General features: G+C 30.0%; 1 protein-coding gene across 1 annotated transcript in view; it reads right to left on the reverse strand.

The window, feature by feature from the left end:
• Positions 1-23,158, reverse strand: part of na (sodium leak channel non-selective protein na) — a 231,003-nt gene that overhangs the window by 122,866 nt on the left and 84,979 nt on the right. The window contains exons 16-19 of the mRNA XM_075361924.1: positions 18,844-19,096; positions 11,662-11,829; positions 8,531-8,739; positions 2,422-2,542 (exon numbers count right to left, since the gene is read on the reverse strand). Of these exons, the coding sequence (XP_075218039.1) occupies positions 2,422-2,542; positions 8,531-8,739; positions 11,662-11,829; positions 18,844-19,096 (751 nt within the window). The remainder of the gene's footprint in view (positions 1-2,421; positions 2,543-8,530; positions 8,740-11,661; positions 11,830-18,843; positions 19,097-23,158) is intronic.

Genomic DNA, 23,158 nt, shown 5'->3' on the forward strand with positions numbered 1-23,158 from the left:
GTGTTGGCAATTACTAAATTATACTTCGTGCAAAACTCTATAAGTCGGTCCCCTCTTTCATTCCTTTTGCTCAGTCCGTATTCACCCACTATATATCCTTCCTTGCCTTTTCCAATGCTTGCATTCCAATCTCCAACTATTATTAAATTTTCCTCTCCTTTTATGTGTTTAATTGCTTCATAAATTTCTTCATATACACACTACCTCATCATCATCATGGGCGCTTGTAGGCATATAGACGTTAACAATCGGTTAGGTTTAGGTTTTGATTTTATCCTTATTACAATGATTCTATCGCTATGCATTTTGAAATACTCTACTCTCTTCCATATCTTCTTGTTCATTACGAAACCTACTCCTGCCTGCCCATTATTTAAAGCTGAGTTAATTATTCTAAAATCACCTGACCAAAAGTTGTTTTCCTCTTTCCACCGAACCTCACTAATTCCTACTACATCTACTACATTTATCCTATCCATTTCCCTCTTTAAATTTTCTAACCTACCAACCTTTTTTAAACTTCTAACATTCCACGCTTCGACTCGTAGAATGTTATTTCTTATTTTTCTGGTGACCCCTTTTTTAGTAGTCCCCACCTGGAGATCCGAACGGGGGACTAGTTTACCTCCGGAATATTTTACCAAGGAAGGCGCCTCCATCATTGCTATATGAAAATGCAGAGAGCTACATTTTCTTGGAAAAAAAGCAGCTACTGCTCAGCTTCCATTGCTTTCAGCTGCGCAGTACTGAGTGATGTTGATATGGCCGTTTAAGTCGTCCTGACTTACGACCTTAACAACTACTGAAAGAGCTGCTGTTCTCTTTTAGGAATCATTCCTTAGTCTGGCTCTCAACAGATAACTCTCCGATATGGTTGCACCTTTGGTCCAGCTACTCTGTATCAATGAGCACTCAAGCCCCCTCACCAACGGCAAAGTCTCATGTTTCAAAGAGAGAATGAGTTATTAATAATTTTTAATATTTTTACAACTTCATTATTTAATTAAAAATTAATATTAATGAATTTATGTAGCTCCATTTTTATACAATAACAAGATACTGAATATTTTTTTCAGTAAAAACACTACGTAATTTATTTCAGTTATTTAAAGATAAGAAAAAACATATGGAAAATACTAAAAAAACAATAAAAAAGATCTTGCCAAAGAAAAGGAAACTTAGCACCTGTAAGTGTAGTAACATTTTTATTATAGACTCTCTATCTGCTCGTCAACAATAAATTTAGGCTTAAAGTTACACAGCCTACATGTAATTTATATTTAGGTGCCAACCATAACCTAATCCACATATACATAGGGTGTTAAGGCTATGAATTCGTTGAAGTGATGTTATGTTGATAAGATAGATGACATTTAAAAAAAAGGATTTCATTTTGAAGACCAAGATGTAGAAAATATAAATATAAAATATTATATAAATTATAACACCAATGAAAGTAAGATAGGATGGTGTGAATAGTAGTAAAGTTGCTTAACCTAATAAGCAAATTTTCTCACGGCTGTCAACACGTTAAATACATACGGTATTGCTCACATAAGTATTACCCTTTAATTAATGTAATAATGAAATGTTATACTTCCTATGTGAAGAAATTAATGCTAGCTATCACTAGAAACTTTTATAGCCCTAAAATACATTATCAGTTGCAAACTGAAATCAATTATGAAATAATACACATTGCCAATCATAGTTTTTATAAATTAATAACCATTCTAGTGTTTTAAGTCCTTCCATTACATTTTATTATATAAATTACATGAAATAATTGCAGTTGTTATGTCTAACAATTACTGATAGTGTAAATAAGTAGTTGAGTGGAATCTAAATTCCTGTTGGATAAATCTTTGTATATGTAAGGATGTGTAACTAATTATTTTTAAGATTTTTATAATTGTTTAAATATAAATTTAAAAAATACAGAAGAGTAATAAAGTTAATAATGAGAACTTTGCTTTGTAAAAAAATATACAAATTGAAATAGTTGAGTATATCTGCAAAACCATTCAAAGAAACTTGCAGTACGTAAAATGTTTCAGAAAGTATATTCGTATAAAAGTGAAAGTAAGTTTTCACAAACTCAAAAAAGAGCAAAAGATAGAGAAAATTAGAGAGAATTAAAATAATTTTTAAAATTGGTAAAACTTTTCCTTAAATAAAAATTGAAATTTAGAATTTTTTATAGGAATATTTGTAATTAATCCTTTTTGTAGAAAAATTAATAAAACTTACTTGATTTTACTTTCACACAAGTCAGCATACAATGAATGCCGAGCGAACACAGAAGTGCAGATGCAGTGTTCAGAGCAAGCACGAAGAAATATATCGTCGGCGTAACGCAAGATGCAGGGAACGAACATTCAGCCACAACATTGTCCTAAAATGTAACAGCCCAAAACTTACAGGTCCTAATGCTTTGATCAAGATATCTCGAACATCAAGCCAACCCTTGAATGACAGCACTTCAAACAGAGCCAACATAGCATATCCAATGTTATCAAAATTAAATCGCCTTGGATTCGCCCTGTGAAAAAAAAAAAAAAACAGAAAAAAATTATTATTATATGCAACTGAATAAATCCTTAATTTTAATTATAAAGATTGAACATCTAAAATTAAAATCATTATAAATAAGATTTATACATTATTTTTCTTGTGAAAGAATCTTCTCTGCAAAGAAAGATTATTAGACAATAATGAAATGTCTGTTATCTTAAGTTAGAGTCAGAATAGCATTCATTCATTCATTCATAGATATATGAGTTTAATTTACAAGTTTTTATTTTTGGAATGTGAATAACTTTGTACACTTTAAAATATTATTATTTTTATTTAATTTTCAGTTTCAGCTTAGCTTGTTCCATTGTTGTATGGCTATACTATTAAATTAAAAATGACTATGTTTGTAACCCAACCTTAGAAATATATTATACAGACTAGTATATAATGAATATTGCAATCTATTTGATTATTTCTACTTTATTTGACCAGCTCATTTTATTAAATTAGATGTATTTTGAATGATAAAAATTGTGGGAGTACTTTTATAATTCTTTTTCTTATTATCTTGCAATATATTTTAATTTTTTTTAATCTACTGAAAATAATGAATCCTGTTTGTTATTCACCACTTTCTTACCAATGTGTCCGGTAATAATGGCAAATTATTGTATCTTTATTACAAGTAAATTTTGAATTTACTTCTAATTCAAAATATAGCAGTTCTGTGTGAAAAAATATATGTTTACCTTTATTCTGACTTAAATATTATTTTTCTCAGCGAGTTGGAAGGATTTATCATCACACCTTTTAATGTGATTGTGTCTAAATTACAAATTTATAAATGAGATTTAAGAAATTGTAATTAATTTTAGATTGCTGATAAATGTAAATAAAATTTTACTGAAATAACATTCATAAGCATTACCAAAGTTTTAGATATTCTAACTTAATATCTTATAAGGTTAAATGATCTCTAATGTATCACATTAAATCTACAATTTTATACTATTTCATTACTGTACCTTACAGTAAGCTAACCAGTACATATTTATTTGCAGCTTAAAAAGGTTGAATGTAATTTCTTTTTACAGTAATATATCTACATACAATTACCACACTATAATACTACAAGTTATATTTTCATTCACTTTATTGCAATAAAGAATTTCTTGTCTCAAAAAAAAATATTTATTGTAAACAGGGTTCTTCAAATTCAATATTACAACTTCATACACATCAGTTAATTATTAACAAATTATTTTTAAAATATCACTTGCATGCATGTCATATTTTTCCATGAAAACATTGGAAAAGGCAAGGAAGAAAATATAATGGGTGAATACAGGCTGGGCAAAAGGAATGAAAGAGGGGACAGACTTATAGTTTTGCACAAAGTATAATTTAGTAATTGCCAATACCCAGTTTAAAAATCATAATAGAATATACACATGGAAAGGTGATACTGCAAGGTATCACATAGATTATATCATGGTTAAGCAAAGATTTAGAAATCAACTCGGCGACTGCAAAACACCCTGGAGCAAACATTGATAGCGACTATAATTTAGTGTTAATGAAATGTAAATTGGGGTTTAAAAACCTGAAGAAAAGGTGTAGATGAATCTATGGAATTTAGAGAAGCTTGAGGAAGGGGAGGTAAAGAAGATTTTTGAGGAGGACATCGCAAGAGGTCTGAGTAAAAAAGATAGAAAATGTAGAAGAATGGGAGAATGTTACAAATGAAATTCTTAAATCAGCAGAAGCAAACTTAGGCGGAACAAACAGAACTGATGGAAAACCTTGGATTTCAGACGATATATTGCAGCTGATGGATGAACGTAGAAAATATAAGAATGCTAGTGATGAAGAAACTGAAAGGAACTACCAACAATTAAGAAATACTGTAAGCAGGAAGTGCAAACTAGCGAAATAAGAGTGGATTAAAGAAAAGTGTTCAGAAGTAGGGGGAGAAATGAACATTGGTAAATAGACTGAGCTCACAGGAAAGTTAAGGAAAATTTTGGAATACATAAATTAAAATCTAATAATGTGTTAAACAAAGATGGTACACCGATATATAATACGAAAGGCAAAGTCGATAAGTGGGTGGAATATATTTAAGAGTTATAAGAAGGAAATGAAATAGAAAACGGTGTTATAGAGGAAGGAGGAAGTTGAAGAGGATGAAAGGGGAGAAACAATATTGAGATCTGAATTTAAGAGAGCATTAAAAGATTTGATTGGCAGAAAGGCTCCTGGACTAGACGGAATACCTGTAGAATTACTGGTTCAGTGCAGGTGTGGAAGCGATTGATAAATTATAAAAACTGGTGTAATATTTATGAAAAAGGGGAAGTTCCGTCATACTTCAAAAAGAGTCATGATACCAAAGAAAGCAGGAACAGATAAATGTGAAGAATACAGAACAATTAGCTTAACTAACTTTGAAAGTATATGTTTGGAGCGTAGCTTTATATGGAAGTGAAACTTGGACGATCGGAGTACCTGAGAAGAAAAGATTAGAAGCTTTTGAAATGTGGTGCTATAGAAGAATGTTAAAAATCAGATGGGTGGATAAAGTGACAAATGAAGAGGTGTTGCGGCAAATCGATGAAGAAAGAAACATTTGGAAAAATATATTTAAAAGAAGAGACAGACTTATAGATCACATATTAAGGCATCCTGGAATAGTCACTTTAATATTGGTGATACAGGTAGAAGGAAAAAAATTGTAGGATATAGGGGGTATACCGAAATGAAACGATTAGCACTAGATGGGAATCTTGGAGAGCTGCATCAAACCAGTCAAATGCTGAAGATAAAAAAAAGACCTGTACGATTCATATTTACTAAAACCAAAACTATTTTTTTTTTAAATTTTTTGTAGTATAAGAATATATTGAGTTTTACGTGATTTTCACAGCTCAGCTCAGTAACGTCAGATAACCTAGAAAAACTGTGCACAGCCCATCAACTTTAAATATGAGCTACCAAAAAGATATAGGGCTCAACAGAGGAAACTAACTTAATTTAGAACATAAAAATTTATATGCTTAAGACCAAGCAGATATACAATATAGACAAAGTAGATGACCAACACAGTTGGATCATCTACTATAACAAGAAATTTTTATTATTTTTCTAGGGAAATATTTTATCACCACATACAGGTATAGTAATATCACACTGGCTTTTTCTGGGATTAGTATACATAATGTTCCTTTTGCTGACATTACAAAAATACTGATTTAATTTTTTTAATTTATAAATTAATTATAGATATTACATCTAATTTAAAGTAATTGTTCAAAATAATTTTAAATGTTTTTTGTAAAATTCACATACATATATTTTAAAAATGATGCTAATAAAAACATTACAAAGTATACATACATTCTACATTCAAATAATAAAAATACACTCATTGTAATAAGACAAAATTCTTACAATAAAAGAAATGTGTAGTATATGTAAAATGTGTGTGTATGATCAAACAACAAATGTGTCGTTGAACTTCAGCATTCTTGAAAATTATTAATATGAGAGATGATCAATGTGTCTAAAACAATGTGCAATAATTGAATTATTAAAAGCGGAAAAAGTGAATGTTAGTGACATTCATTGTTGTCTAAAAGCAGTTTATGATGATGAAACTATTGATCAGAGGTTCTATTGAAGAGGTGTGTAATAAAGTTTTGTGCATCAGAAGCTGGTAAAGAAAATATTGAGGATAAGTTGCAGTGGTTGATGGTAGATCAATTTCTATGACTGATGAACAGCACAAAAAGGAGGTGGATGAATGAATTTCAGAATGACCATCGCCATCCAAATAAGCATATCCAAAGAAAGAAAACACATTATTGCACAACTGGGCTGTGTAAAATCTGTTCATGGTGAGTGACATGCAGTAAGAGAAAGGAACAAACTACAATGAAGGAATATTGTGATGATGAAGGGAACTTCCTTTTTAATATTGCGACAGGACACAAAACTGAATGATCATTACAACCCAGAAAAAACTGCACAACACTGAACACAAGCAATACAATTCTTTGTAACAAAAACAATTCAAAATACAACCCTCTGTAAAAAAATTCTTTTGATAGTATTCTGGGATTCCAACCAAATGTATGTGACTGACACCTTGAAGCTGAGTTGACTAAATTGTGTACGATATATACAAATGTTAAAACATCTTAGGAGACGAGTATGTCTTGTTTGACAATCTAGAGCCAAGAACACTACAGCACAATAATACTTGAAAATACATATTGCAGCAAATGCCAAGGCTTTTGAAAAATTGAATCGGAAACATTTCCACACCCTTTACACTAGCCAGACTTGGTCCCCGGCAATTTTCAATCTTTCTACAATTAAAAAGGGATATTAAGGATATTTCACCATGTTTGATGAACTGAATGAGACAGTGAGGTTGTGGATCAAGTAAAGACTGCCAGTATTCATCACTGATGGAATGAGAAAACTGTTTCGCTATTGGAAGAAATGTATAGGCTGTAAATGGTACTATTTGGAATGTTAAGTTTTTGTAGCAAATAAAATGTACTTTTATGCCATATTTTTTTCAGATGACTATCTCTTTTTGTTCATGAGTTATGAATGACTATTCATTAAATATCGGCCTTCCTGGTATGCTATGTAATAATATAATGCAGTTATCGACTGTAATGCAAAATTCTGTAAAATTGTGAAACCCTTTACCAAAAATGCTTATGTTTTGTGATCCTTACTTTGAAGAATTTATTGTTCATTACAATTGTCCTGTTCTGTCAGTTTGTGCTATCAAGACTTAGTTCAAAATCTTGAAATCTACTGGCTATATAAAAGAAATGTGGTGTAAAACTGGATTGTATAGTTGAAAATTTAATTTGAGTGACAGAACACATGGTACTCTGTACATCATGCTTGTTACTTGAGCTGTTTGAATCAGTGATCAGGAGATTTTATGTAAAGATCTACACTTCCACATCAATAAAATTTGCCTTAGTTTATTACTAGACAAGACATTACTATTAGACATTACTATAAGATTATATAAGACATTACTAGACATTAGACATTACTAGACAAGACTATGATAACAAAGTTAATTTTTGTTGTTAATTAATTAAAATCAAAACTAGGTAAATAATTTATTAAAGAGTGATGGAACTAATTTTCATTTGCAGTTTTTATTAATAAACAAATTTTCTGATAATGATTTCCCTCAGCAAACACAATATTCTATAAATGAATTCTTCCATTTCAAAGAAACTTAAGTGGTTACAATCTGTGGTAGCAATTATTGAACTTAATATTTTTGAAGATTATGAAGAAAAGTGTTGTGACTGGTATTAGAGTGCTTTATGTTCAAATGTTACAATATCTTTTTAATTCTTAATTTATTCAGCAACAAGTAGAAAAAAGTTTTTTTTTCAGTAAGATGGTGCTATGAGCCACACTGTATGAGTTCCAAGGCAACTCGGCAGAATCTTTTCCTAGCAGAATTATCTCTTAGTAAAGGAATACAATGTACCTAGCCATGTCTCTTGACCTTTTACAATGTGCATTCTTGGGGGAATGGGGGACCCTTTAAACGGGTTGGGTAACAACATTTCTAGCATATTTTACCCATGTTAAGTTGTGCACAATCATAACAGTTACAGCACTTCACATACATACACACAAAAACAATATTCTGTAGTTATTTATCTAAGCAGAAAAACAATAAAATGCACCTCAAGGGGAATACTTGCACAAAATATTCCAAAAATTTAAAAGATAATTGAAACTTGTGAATACAAGATTTAAAATTACAACATGCTATAACTTTGCAATACTATTTATTTACTTTGTATTATTACAGTACATTCATTCACTTATTGTATAATTACTTAACAGTGTTTTGTACATTAAAACTTTCACTAAAAACTTTAGTTGGTAAAATTAAATAATAAAATAATTTTAAAATATGTAAAATAACAATAAGAAAAATTTAATTAATAAAACTAACCAGACACGAGGAACAAGCATAGAAGGATAAGTTTCATTAGCACCTGGTTGCAACTTCATCTTAGTAACAAATACTCTACGGACAAAAACTCCAACACAATCTTCACGGCGTGTAATTGTAGGATCATTACATCGAGCAAGTCTGCCACCAAATAGTTGTACTCCATAGCTTGCAAATACAAACATTAAGACAATCAGAAGAATCGATACCTGTAAACAACAAATTCATAAATCCTGATTAATTAGGAATAGTAAAAGTTCTTTAGTGGCTTTAGTAATTCATACTGGCAAATGTAATACAGCAAAAAAGGAAAATTATAAACCCCATAGAGATTTGTAACAGAATCTTGTAAAGACAAAATATAATCTAATTTTAGTTTACTAATCTCATGATTCAAAAACTTCAGTTATTGAAGTTATAATTACAGTTTCTGATCTCATGATGACATGAATTCAAAATCATTTAAAGCTTGATTTGATAAAACACTAAAATATCTTGTAAGGTGCTGTGATCATTCTGGAAATGTCTGCCATCATTTCTGCAGAATTGAAATAACTCCTTTTACTAATCAACCAAAAAATAAAAAATAAAAGACTGGATACAGTTATAAAATGCAGATCAAAATTTAACACATACATAAGTAATGAAAAAAAAAAAAAAAAAATAGAGCTATGGACATTGTCATATCATTGTGCACTTAATGCTTTAGAAATGGTTGGAACAAAAATAAAAATTTTATCAGAAAAAATATTTTAACCTATAAAATTTATGAGTAAGTTATAATTTATATTATGATTAAGATAGAGAAAAAATATGCAGGAATTAGGTATTGTATTGAAATGTTACAGCACAATTTGTAACATATTCTGATGACAGTATGGCACAATGAAATGAAAGCAGTACTTTAGGTGTTTCTTCTGGATAATAATAATGCCCTGCACAAAATCCAAACCCATGTCTGTGCAGTTACACCTATGCACACGTCTGTGGTGGGCAACAACATGGTACTTTGCTATTTTCACTTATGTTGATCAACAGGGCAATGGTATTGCTCAGGAGCTTCCTGTAGAGTATGGGACTGGTAATCCTGAACAGTCTGAGCTGATTGCAGTTGTGCTTCTGTTTCACTGCCTGCAGTGGGGAGCAGGAAGAATGACAATGATCTGTTTTGCTAATGTTGAGGAGTGTGGATGGCGAAAGCTTATCCCCCTTCCTGGTGGTGGAAACTGGGTTGGGGGTGAATTGATGCGAACTTGTTCTGCTGAAGTCTTTTGCTGCTCAACCTGAGTCAGACACTTCGGCTCTTTATCTGCAAAGGGCCAGGGATTGTCCCACGGGGAAGGGTATTGGAGTCCTATGTGCAAGCCCTGGGATACCGGTATACTGGGTCAGGCAGTACAAGGAAGATCAGTGATTCGGGTCGTGCTAAACCACCTCTCCACCCATATTTTGTGACATCTTAACTGGCAAATCTTCATGTATGAAAATTTCTATTTCAACACATTTTGTGGCAGAGGGCCCACATAAAATCCCTCATTCAGGAGGGCCTTTGTCTTCACAAGTGAAGCAAAGAGAAAGTGTTGAATTCAGTGGTATCGAAAAGACAGACTGAACTAAATTTTAACTGAAGAGCTGTGGATGAATTCCAAATATTTTGTGATGAAAAGGAAAGAAGGGATTTTTCTAGAATCAGTCCTTCTGTAATTACTCTCAAGGGATCATATGGAAGCAGCCAGAGGTAAAGGAGACAAGAAAGACTGTTGCAAAACTATTTGTTGAAACTGTCAATGACCAAAAATCATCACAGCTACTCAAAACCAAGAAGATTGGAATCATCAATATTGAGGTTGCATTGTACAGTATGCTAATTACCTCAAAGAATTTGTGCAGGGACTTACTAAACTGTACTGAACACAATATCATCAAGGAGCTGGCTTTTAGCCTTTAGACACCCCAGACTAGATATTTGTCCTTTCATTCAGACTCCATTGGGGTGTTTTGGATGTCAGAAATGTAGGCAAACAGCTGCGCAATGCATGAGAAAAAAGATCGATATGTGCTTTTGGTAATCTGTTACGCCTGGATGACCTATGCAGGGATCCGCAGTTTGTCAACTGTTATGCAGATCACATTGAGCAGTTATACAATTTATAAGGAGGTAGCAGCAAATACAGGAGGTACAGACCATTCAAAAAGTCAGCTACTTTAAAGCTATAAAAAATGCATAGCAGATCACCAAAAATTGCGTCCTATGTTCAGATTGCTGCAGCTCTTGTACTTTTGTTAAACCAAAAGATGTAATCTTTGATTTCGGACCGCCCTAGCAAACATGGTCTAACGTATCATCATGAGAAATTGAAAAGTCAACCAATTAGAGAAAAAAGTTCAAAACCAACAGAAAAAAGCAGATGTCTCCAAACAAAAGATTGTTATACAATCTAGGAATATACCTTTGGGCAATCAAAAGGTGAAGGAGAGTGAAACCAAAGTAGAGAGAAAGCCTGGTTAAAGTTTAGATTTAAAAAATCCTATGCAATATACAAAAATAGTTGCATGTGTTTGTTTACATTCATTCTCAGATTTAAAAGGCAAAAACTGGAGAGGAAGACTAAAAAAACTGTAGTGGAATATATGAAATAGATAATTGAGGGTATAAGCAGAATTAAATACATTGAGGTTCAAATATTAGCACAAATAGAAAGGAACAGAGAATATCATCAAGCCAGTAAAATTATAATCTAAAGAAAAAAAAATTGATAAGCCAAATAGGTAAGAAAATGATTTCATAATGCTACAAACAAGATGTACACACTAAGGTTTTGTATATTATAAAATTTAACTGAAACATATTAAGTCGCTGATCCATTTAAATTGTTAGTGGAAATTAAAATTTTCTAGTTTGGAGTAACAATTACTCTTTACAGAACTGTGTAAATGAATTTTTATAAACATTTCTATGGTTAAGTATGATACAACTATTTACAATAAATCAATTCTAAGAAATCCTTTTAAAAATCTCTTTTAAACTCCTGAATTATAGATTAGTAAAATTATTAATAATAGATATCAAAAATATATATTTTATACACAAATTTTTTGATGTAAAAAATTTAACATAAGTATTAACCTACAAGAAGTATCTCCTTGAACCCTCTACAAAGTTCATCAACCACTTTTCTCATGTGTGGTACAAGCGTAAAGATTCGCAGAGGACGTACACAACGTAAAATCATAAGAAGCTGAGCACCTGAGTTAGGTGGAACACTCTGTGGCATCCAACAAAGGAATATTAGACTTGTCTAAAACAAAGTAATAGAATGATGAGTAAAAATTTAAACATACACAAGCCATATTTTGAAAAAACTTAATATTTAATATTACCATACGGAATTACTTTATTTTCAGAATCATAATAATAAATAAATCTCTTATAAAGAGAATGTCCTGACTGATTCACTGACTCAATCAATGTACAACCAAAACTATTATAGGTAGAGACTTGAAATTTTCAGGGTACCTTCGTATCTTTAAGTAGGCATGCAATAAGAAAGGATTTTGTGAAATTTTGATTTTAAGAGGTTTAAATCGATAAAAAACTAAATTGTGTGCTAACAGCGCTATCTATTGGACGTAAAAACAACAAACATATGCAATACTAAATATTTTACGATTCTATTGCAATGTTTCTGATATGTGTGTCTGCTATAGACTAAAACACTACTGGACCAATTTACGCGTGGCGAAGTAGGGAGAAAGGCAAAACACTACTGGACCAATTTACGCGTGGCGAAGTAGGGAGAAAGGGAAAAATCGGAAAAGGGAAAAATTGAAAAAGGTAAAAGGGAGGAAGGGGAAAATGGGAAAAAGGAAATGGAAAAGAGAAAAAGAAAAGAGGAAGGGGGAAAGGCAAATGGAGGAAGAGTAAAGGAAATAGAAACGGGAAGGAAGAGTGAAACGAGCCATGACCCTCTGATCGTGATGGGAAGCGTAAGTAACCATAGAGCGTGGGCGAAGCTGCGATGGGGATGCTAGATTTGGGATTGTAATAAATTTTTTGTTTATCTTTATTGGACTTTTATACTGAACTATTTTAATTCATTCATAAAATTGATTGGTCTGACAAATATTGTTCAATTTTCTTATCTTCCTTTTTTTGTTTTCCTTTATTTAAGTTTTGGGCAACAATTCATTGTTTATCGTATATTCCTTGAGTATTTTTCATAAAAATTTTTATTTACCGGTTTATCAGGATTTAATGAAAATCTAAATATAATATTGTTGATTAAATATTTTTTATTTATAAAAAAATAAGTTTGCTATTAAAAAAGCATTGCGAGTGAAGCTACATCTATATTGTGGGCGAAGTTGCGATGGGGGTATGCTGCTAATATATATATATATATATATATATAAAATCATTTTTATAATATAATAAATAAATAATTTTAATAACATATTAGCTAAAAAATTGCATTGGCAATTAATTTATTTTTGTTTCTGAATTCTGATCATTATTTTTGCACACACTTATTTCGTGCGTAGGAAAATTCACGGAGAAGTCCATATAGGGCTACATTGACATACATTATTTGATTAATTTAATAAAATATAATAACATTCCTAGCTTACCTGAATCTGAAATAACTAATAATGTTTTAAGAGTAATGCTACAAAAAAACAATAATACACATACATATAAGTATATATTGTTTTAAAACATACATGGTTAACTGTTCAACAGTTCATCATTAACGATGACCATAACTTCAAACAATAAACTTTTGAAATTATAACCTTAACATAAACCTATACAAATACTCATTCGTATTTATAAATAAATAAATTCTCTTAACATATTACATTTAATAAGATTCATAATGCACGATCGTCATCATTGAAATAAATTATATCATTCTAATTAACCTATCATACACTCTTCATTGTTGCCAATATAATTAATAGTTAAGTAAGATAATTGTATTAGAAAAAAATATCTGATAGTGTTTATTAATCTATATTTACCTTTACATCTAAAAATAAAGATGTAATAAGTCAGAAAACTTTAAAATACCACCTCACTTTTGTAAAATACATTTTTTTATTATTTTTAAAACATTTAGTTACTTTCTTATTCAACCCCCTAGTGAAAGAATAACAAGAGGCAGAATATCAAAAACTATTGACATATATATATTGAGTTATGTATGTAAATAACTATTCGATCTTAATATTATTTCTAAATTTTCTGAAGAATGGTCTATACTATCTACAAAAATTTAACAAGTATAGAAAAAATAATTTGAGAATCTAGTTGTGTTTCAATATAAAATTGAGTAGTAAATATTACAATCAGTTAATAGGAGAAGCCAATGATGAACAAGAAAGAATCAGGGGCTGCATGACTGACAATTTAGGGGTTCAGATCTTGGCAAAAAGATGAAGAGGAGAAGACAGCAGCAAGCAAGGTAAGATGGTGTTAGAGAAGGAGACAGTATGAAAAGTGGGTAGAAAGGAAACATGAAGATAGAAATCTGAGGAAGATGACAAAACAAAGTAAAATGTCAGAGTTCTTTATCAGAAAAGAATATGATAGTCATGAAGGGTAACAAATAAAATATTAAATTATTATACACTTTTTTTTGTTAAAAAACTTTCTGAATACAACTTCTTTTCTAAATACGTTTCCAGAAATATGCCCTGGTCTACATAAATGATGTTAATAGTGTTACTGTTAATGATGGTTATCTTTTAGTGGTTTTGAAATTCATTTATTATGTTCAAACAGTAGTATATTTTATATGTGTAAGATTTATTTACTTTTGTACTTTTTAGTGTTGTAAATTAAAAAAAAAAGAAATGAACCACTATTTAACAATTTAACTTATTTAATGAACATAGTTTATGTAAAAGATATATACTTCCAATTCCTAATATAGAATGAGTAATTTTTACAATAATTATCTATTTTCAGAATATAACAATTTAATTCCATTTATAACTCACTGTCTTTATAATTAAGACAAAATTATAATGTAAAGTGCTTCCTAAAAAACATAACAAACCTCACTCCAAGCAGTGGTTCCTTAGTTAAACAACCTATTATCTTAGTTAAACTAATTATCTAATAAGAATTAAATGTCATTACAAGGAAATAAGAGTACAAGGCGTGTTATACATTATTTAGCCAAAAATATTAAATCAGTTTTGTGTATTAAAGTGATGTTAAATATTACAGATCTAAAAAAGATATAAGTGATGATGCTGATTCAGATAAAGTGAGATTACAATAATTTAAGAATGTCCAGTTCTAACACCAAGATCATTTTCACTTGCAGTTGTTTATTCTAGTATATCTTCTAAGAAACACTATAAAAAAACTACAAAATATGCCCATTTTTAAAAATACAATTTTCCACAAATTCTCGTATTTCTTAAAGGAATGAATTATAATAATTAAATTACTTCTATTGAGTAGTAGCATCTCTGCCTTTCATCTGAAAAGTTTTGTTCACTAATATGTTTTTTTTTTTTTTTTTTTTTTTACAAATATTTATTCAATTCATATTTCAATAAATATTTATATTTACCTTTCAATAAAGTTATCTTAGTTTGAAATTACAATTTTTATTATGAGAAATAGATTTAGTTTTTTTTTCAGTGATTTTTAAACACAATTACATTACCACCTAACACATGCAAGGTGTATCACGAAGATCTCCTGGGACTTTCAAACCTGTTCTACTTGCAAAAATAATGAAAAAAGTACACAAGTATATGTGTTAAAATGTTATGTTCGTGAGTTAGGGCTAGTCAAAGATTTTGCTCAAATTTCAGCTATCCCTTGGTGAAATGAGATTATACTGAAACTTTTAGGATGTTAATTAAGGAGGAAAACTAGTGATTTCTTATGGTTTTTGTTCTGAAAAATTGAACTAAATAGGTTCCAGAACTGTAACTGCAGTAGTTTTTGAGAAATCTGGGGAGAAAACCAATAAACTGTGATAAAAAAGTCTGTTTTTTATGTTCGACTTACAATAACTTTGTTAAATAAGTATTAAAGAAATAAAACTTTTAAACAAAACTTATAGAGAATTTAATTCTGAACAAAATGCTCTAAGATAAGTTGAATAAAACAAAGATAAGTTAGAAAAATTCAAATTTTATTTAGAAACAGAACATTACTAGATTTATCTGAAAGTACTTATTTAATGTAAAAAAAACAATTTTTTTTGGAGATGAGAAAAATGTGTAAAAAATAAAATTTACTGTTAACAAATTTTAACTGGAAATTACACAACAATTGTAAACTAAAATAAGTAAAAATTATGTAGATAATTTTTTTATTAATGACAAATAAAATAAATGAAAAATTATTATTTCAACGTTGTCAGGAACAGATGATCAACAATGCACATTATTGTATTAGTATTCATTCTGTAAGGTACATTAAGTATTACCGGGTACTGTGAACTGTGCTGTCATTAGTGAAGGTTTTCTGTGAATGTTAGTTTGAATATGATCTCTGCCGTTGAAGTAATGCCATATTTATTTACAACACAGGAATATGCTGATATAGTATTCATTTTGGGTGTGTGTAATGGTAGTGGTACAGCTGCTGCAGTAGAATACTGAATACTGAAATACATTTTCCGAATCGCAGGTTTCCAGATCCAAAAATAATTATTGCAACTTTTCACAATCTTCAGGGAACAGGTTCACTCACTACCTACATAGTATTATACCAACTATGAGCAATCTGTACAACACGACTCTGTTACTCATGAAATTATTATTGATGCAGTTCAGGCATCAGATACCCCATGTCTTGCAAAATGGATCGGAGTTTTGCATTTGATGGTTTGGAGGATATTTAAAAGTGGAATATAAATCAATAACTCTACAAGTATGTTTTGTTTACAGACTATGCAAATTTCAGTTGAGATGGCGTCAACAACTTACGCAATGAGCATACATGGGCATTTTATACATCGTCATGAAACGGTGGAAAGCAAATTTTCCACATCGATTTAGTGCCAATGTATGGTGCAGCCTTTTTCATAATCAGTTATTTGGACTGTTCATATTACCTGGCTGCTTAAATGCTAAGGTCTACTTGCACTTTCTTCAAGAAGAATTGCCGCAGCTGCTTAAAAATGATTCTCTAGTTGCCGAGACACAAAATATACTTCCAGCACAATGCATGTCTCCTCACATCTCTTGTGCAGTTTCCACCCATTTAAATCATCATTTCCCTGAGAAATGGATCAATTGTGGAAGTACACAATATTGTCCACCAAGAGCACCTGATTTAACACCTTTAAATTTTTAAATCTGGGGGATGAATGAAAAATATTATATACAAAACAAAAATATATTTTGGTGAGGAATTAACTGTCGCATTATGGATGCAGCTGAGCAACTAAAGGACAACCCTGAAAAACTAAAAAGAGCAACAAAAGCAAGAAATGTGTTGAAAATGATAGGGTAATTTTTGAATATTTTTTATAAACTTGTGTATACATAATTCACTTTTCTTTGTTTATTCAACTTATCTTACAACATTTTTATTCAGAATTAAATTTTCTACACGTTTTGTTTAAAAGTTTTATGTGTTTATTACCCATTTAACACGGTTACTGTCAAATATAAAAAACAGGATTTTTTATTATAATTAATGGTTTTCACCCCATATTTCTCAAAAACTACTGCAGGTATGGTTCTGGGGCATATTTTATTTTATTTTTTGGGTCAAAAAACATAAGAAATCACTATTTCTGTCCCTTAATTAACATCCCAAAAATTTCAGTATGACCTCATTTCACCAGGGTAGCTGAATTCTGAGTATCTTTCATTAACCATAACTCGCAAACAAAGTATTTTAGAACTTATGTTTACATGAACTTTTTTCATTATTTTCACAAGTAGTTTAGTCCAGGGAGAACTTCATCATAGATCCTGTATACATTACTCTGGTTAATCTAGTTCTGATCAATTTGATTATATATATATATATATATATATATATATATAGAGTGCATATTACAATCATTTAACAAAAAATAAATTCAACAATGTAAACGGACCAAAAAAGAAGATTTTTTAACACTTTTTAATAAATTACAACGAGCACTAGGGGTTAAGGAATAATTAACAAAGTAAACACAATACATTTCTGACTTTTAAGGTACAACTGTGGGTCAAATGTACCTCAAATACCAGGTAAACAGTACTTAATTGTATAATTATTTATAAGTGACTTTTTTCTAAAGGAACAAGAAATATAGTAAACAACAAAAAAAATAAAACAATTCCAAAAAATACTTGTAAAATTTAATAACACTTCAATTTTGACTTTTTAAAATCAGCCACAAATTAAAAATAAATTATCTATAAATGACAAAAAATTAATTTAGTCATAAATTTAGAGTGTAAAAAATTAAAGAAGAAATGAAAAAGTATTATTTTTATATAGCATATATTATTTTTCATTAAGTATTATTATACTATTTTAAGATAGTTTTATGGATTAGATTTATTATTTCTAAAAAGTTTATTTTAGTCTACATCTCCTAATTTTATTATTATCTAAACTGTGAGAGGTCTACAAAAAGAATGCATGCTTTTTGTAGGCTCACCTCAAAAGACATACATGTAGAAGCCAAAAAACTTGAATATGGATAAAACTAGAAAAAGAAATGTAGAGAAAAACAGCATTAAGTAATTACTAATGAGAGTAAGGTAAAGTTGTATGTATGTATTATTCTTTTACCTCAATCTTGTCAAATAATTTTCTTGACATTCTGTATAAAAATACTATGAATATCAGGATGACTTCAACTCACATATTATCAAGTTTTAACAATCCAATACTAAAAGCGATGACAACAAATAAAGAGTAATTTAAAAGTGTCTATGAAAGTAATATAATTTCTTATTTTAAAACAAATCATTTAGAAAATCTTCAATGGGATACTTACAGAGAAATTTCTAGAAAAAAAATCATTACAAGCAATCCATTATATGAAGAGCAAGGCTTGTATGCAAATAAAATAAAGTTACATACAAATAGAGTTGAAAAATTCCTATTTTTTTAAAAAGTTGGTTAAATAATAGTTATAATCCTGAAAATGTTTTAACTTAACTAGTTTAAATATCGCATTAACCATACAGCAAAAATGAAAATAAAATGCATACAATATCACTACTTCTATAAGAATCCTGGCAATCTATAAAGGCATTTCATTTTATACATTGTCAAGCAAGTAGTACAGAAAAACTGAAAATCAAGAAGATTTTAATAAAGAAAAACTTACAACATAAATAAATACATCCAATATAGATGCAACATCTTTCATATAAGCTTTTGGTGTAAAAAACACTCCATCAGCTAATATTTTTAAGGCAAGTTCCAAACTCATAAAAATGACGAACCCATACTCTGCAATTTGTAAAACAGGAGTTGACATCACTCTATAATCAGGTGTCTCAAACATCATTGAAATACATGAAAGAGTGGTTACACATATCATAACCCAGTCCAGATATGTGACTAAACTGAGAAAATTGCTGTAAAAAAAGAAGAAATTATCAAAATGATAAAAATAAGAAGCAAAAAGATATCTATCACTCTTTCTATTAAAAAAAATCAAACTATTTTGCAACTTATTTCTAGCAGCAAGCTAAAATCTTAATGTTACTGGTTTGGCCTTATGTACAAAATTTTCCTACAAGGTATAGCAAAGCTGTTCTAGCAAGGCACTTTCCCCTCTACTTAGAGTAAAAGCCAAAGCCATTTATTGTAGTGTAGGGCATGATTGCTTAATTTTCAGTTTGACATTGACGAGTTCAATTCAAAGTACAAATGAAAGTTAAAAACATTAGCTGCAGTACAATGATTATACATGCATAATGTGCAACGCCACATTAAATTTTTTTTTTGTGTAATTTTTTATACTGTACCATAAAATTTTTAAATAAATTCATTCATTGGTTATTTATCGAGAATGTACAAATTGTTGTCCATTGTTTTGTTGCTTGTATAAATTTTTTTTACAAGCATCAATTGCATTCATTAATGTTTTTGTAAACAAATTCATGGCTGTCTCACTGCCAGCTACGAACATTTAAAATAATCTAAACATATTAATCATCGAGCTTGGTCTTACTTCTTTCCAATTAATTGTTGGTTTCTTAAAATTGAATGTATGTATGTATGAGTCATTTGCTTAGTTGTAATCACTTTACCAACAAAAGCAAACATTTTAATTCATCAATAAAAACAAAGAAACATATTCTGTATAGTATAGAAAACACTAAGCACAGTCATTACTTTAAATCATGTGCATTTATGTAAAAATTATTATGAGAATAAGTTTTTACACATTCATTTTTATTTTATTATTTTTGGTTTTATTTATTTGATTTACATTATGCATATTTGTATAATACGGATATGTTTCAGTGATTTTTATCATTAGCAGTTCTACATTTGTAGTTATGGAAATTCCAAAACAGGTAGTCATAAAGTTTTACTTAGTCAGATTTGTGATGTCATTTTCATTGTTCATTCTTTTATGAAAAAAGAAGGTTCATGGTAACTAACAAAAGTTCAGGAAAGGGTTCCTGAAACAACAGGAGTTTCTCGCTGTAGTGTTCTGCGAATAATTGAGGAAATACATAAAAAAAAAAAAGGCAGCATCGGTCATGGATTTTCTATTCCAAACAAAAAACATTTACAAAATAAACTAAAAACAGAAATTGATAACTTTGACAAGTGTGTTATTAGATGAACTATAAATGAATTTAATGTTTCACAAAGTACACAATCTATTATAAAAAGTTTATTAACAGTGGTAAAGAACAAAATATACTTCAAGGGTGGAAAATTGGCTTTGCGGAAAGTTAATAGACAATTAAGATTTAGATGGAAAAAGATGTGTAATAATAGAAGATTTTTAATAAGAAAAAAAAATGATGTTTAAGAGAAACAAATACTATACCTACAAACATTAGAAAAATACAGAGCTGAAGTATGGCCAGTCATTTTTACGGATGAAACGTATGTGCATTCAACACACACAAGGCTATATTGTAGGACGAATTATTCTGATGAAACATCTGGCTTACTTGTTCTGATTTCAAAGGTCAAAGAGTAATTATCATTCATGCTGGGGGAGAAAATGATTTTGTAAAAGATGAGTTATTGATTTTCAAATCTGAACAAAAGTGTGGCGATTACCATGATAGTAAGAATTATAGAAATTATAAAAAATGGGTTACAAATCAACTCATAAAAAATTTACAAACTTAAACAACATTTAGTGTTAAGTCATTGATTATGCACCATATCACAATCTGGAGTTGAATGGTACACCGAAATCAACCTCTGAGAAATGACTGAATGATTACTGAAAAAAACTATTGTTCGATGAAAACCTGTTAAAACCCAAGCTATATAAATTAATTTCAGCCACTAAATCATGATTTAAAATGTATATAATAGATGCTTTATTTGCTAAAAAGGGTCACAGTGTATTACAGCTTCCACCGTATCATCTGCATCTCAATCTGACTGTGATGAAATGGGCTGATATAAAAAATTACGTTGTTGATAAAAATGTGACTTTCAAATTGGATGATTATATAGAATTAGTACAAGGTAAAATAGGTGTAATTAATAAAGATGACTGGATGCAAAAATGTCAGCTTGTGCAACAATTAGAAAAAAATAATTAGAGACTGATCACGTGATTGACCAGGTATCAGAAATTATACTGAACATAGCAAACGATTGGTGAAAACCATACTGATTGTAATAGTGAAAGTGAATTCAGTGACAATGATGATTCAGATGGTGAAATTAGCGGTATTGAAGAGTTACAGTAATTATGGTAAGTAAATAATGTTACGTTTAATGTTTTTTGCATAGGTTAGTACACTGATTCCTGTCATGAATAAGTTCTTCCATGCATTTGTTGTGTATCTCCCACAGCTGTACATCTCTTTTTCTTTTTCCTGTTTAGCCTCCGGTTACTACCATTTAGATAATTCTTCAGAGGATGAATGAGGATGATATATATGAATGTAAATGAAGTGTAGACTTGTACATTCTCAGTTCGACCATTCCTGAGATGTGTGGTTAACTGAAACCCAACCACCAAAGAATTCCGGTATTCACAATCTAGTATTAAATTTCATGTAAAAATAACTGGCTTTACTAGGACTTGAACGCTGTAACTCTCGACTTCCAAATCAGCTGATTTGGGAAGACGCATTAACCACTAGACCAGCCCGGTGGGTTTACAGCTGTACATCTACTTCCCTCTGCAAGCACCTTGCTATAACTGTTCAGCTATCGATTTAAAAATGAAGTACATATTTAAAAAAAAATTATTTTATTCAAAGAATCTGACAGAAAATTAAATTATTTATATGAAATATCTTAAATCATTCATTTATTTTACTATTAAAGGTTTTGTTTTGTTCTTTTTCAGTTAAAATGATAAAACTAGAAAGATTTAAAACTGAGAATTCATTGCTCTGTCTTCTTTTTATAACTAAGATTTGCATTTGTCAAAATTTTCTGAAAACAGATTTGGTCATAATTACGGTATTAAAAGTTTTTTTGGAAAAATAAAATTTTTATGACTTTTAACATTTATATTTTATATTTATATTTTAATATTTTTTATACAGGTTGTATCATAAAGTTCTTCCAGGACTTTTATAACAATTTCTACTCATGAAAGTATTGGGAAAAGTTCATATAAACAAGTCCTAAAATACTTTGTTAGCGAGTTATGGCTAGTGAAAGATTTTGCTCAGATTCCAGCTACCCTGGTAGATGGTGGAATTTTTAGGGCATTAATTAAGGTGCAGAGTTAATGAATTCTTATGGTTTTTGATCTGAAAAATCAAATAAAATAGGTCCCAGAACCATACCTGCAATAGTTTTAGAGAAATCTGGGGTGAAAACCAATAAACAGGAGTGAAAACCCCTGAGCTTTATGTTTTGATGTATGCTGGGGTGAAAACCAATAAACAGGGGTGAAACCCCTGAGCTTTATGTTTTGATGTATGATAACTTTGTTAAATGGGTAATAAAGACATAAAACTTTTAAACAAATGTTTCAGACAATTTAATTCTGAACAAAATGGTGTAAGATAGGTTGAATAAAAAAGAAAAAAGTTAGAAAACTTACAGTACCAGAATACTGTATAATTTTTGTGAAGAAGACCGCATCACACATTGATATTAAATCGGTGTTGAAAATTGCCTCCATCATTTCATGAGTATTTAATTCTCTTTAATGCTGATTGCGTAAGTTGTTGCAAGTTGTTGATGCCATCTTCAGTGAAATTTGCATCATTGGTAAACAAAACATACATGTAGAGTTGTCAATTTGTATTCTACTAGTTGAACAACTCCAAACGAAGCAGACTGTTACAGTCCAACCATCAAATGTGAAACAACAAACCGCTTAGAAAGGCGTTGTGTTCTGACACCTGGACTGCATTGATTAAAATTTTATCAATGATACGTCATGTTGGTCAGATTGTTCGTAGCTCGTGCATTAGGTAGCAAACTGATTTTCCAAAGATTGCAAAAAGTCGTGCTAATTGTTTTTA

Source organism: Lycorma delicatula, chromosome 1, assembly GCF_047948215.1.
Source record: "Lycorma delicatula isolate Av1 chromosome 1, ASM4794821v1, whole genome shotgun sequence".
Lineage (NCBI taxonomy): Eukaryota > Metazoa > Arthropoda > Insecta > Hemiptera > Fulgoridae > Lycorma > Lycorma delicatula.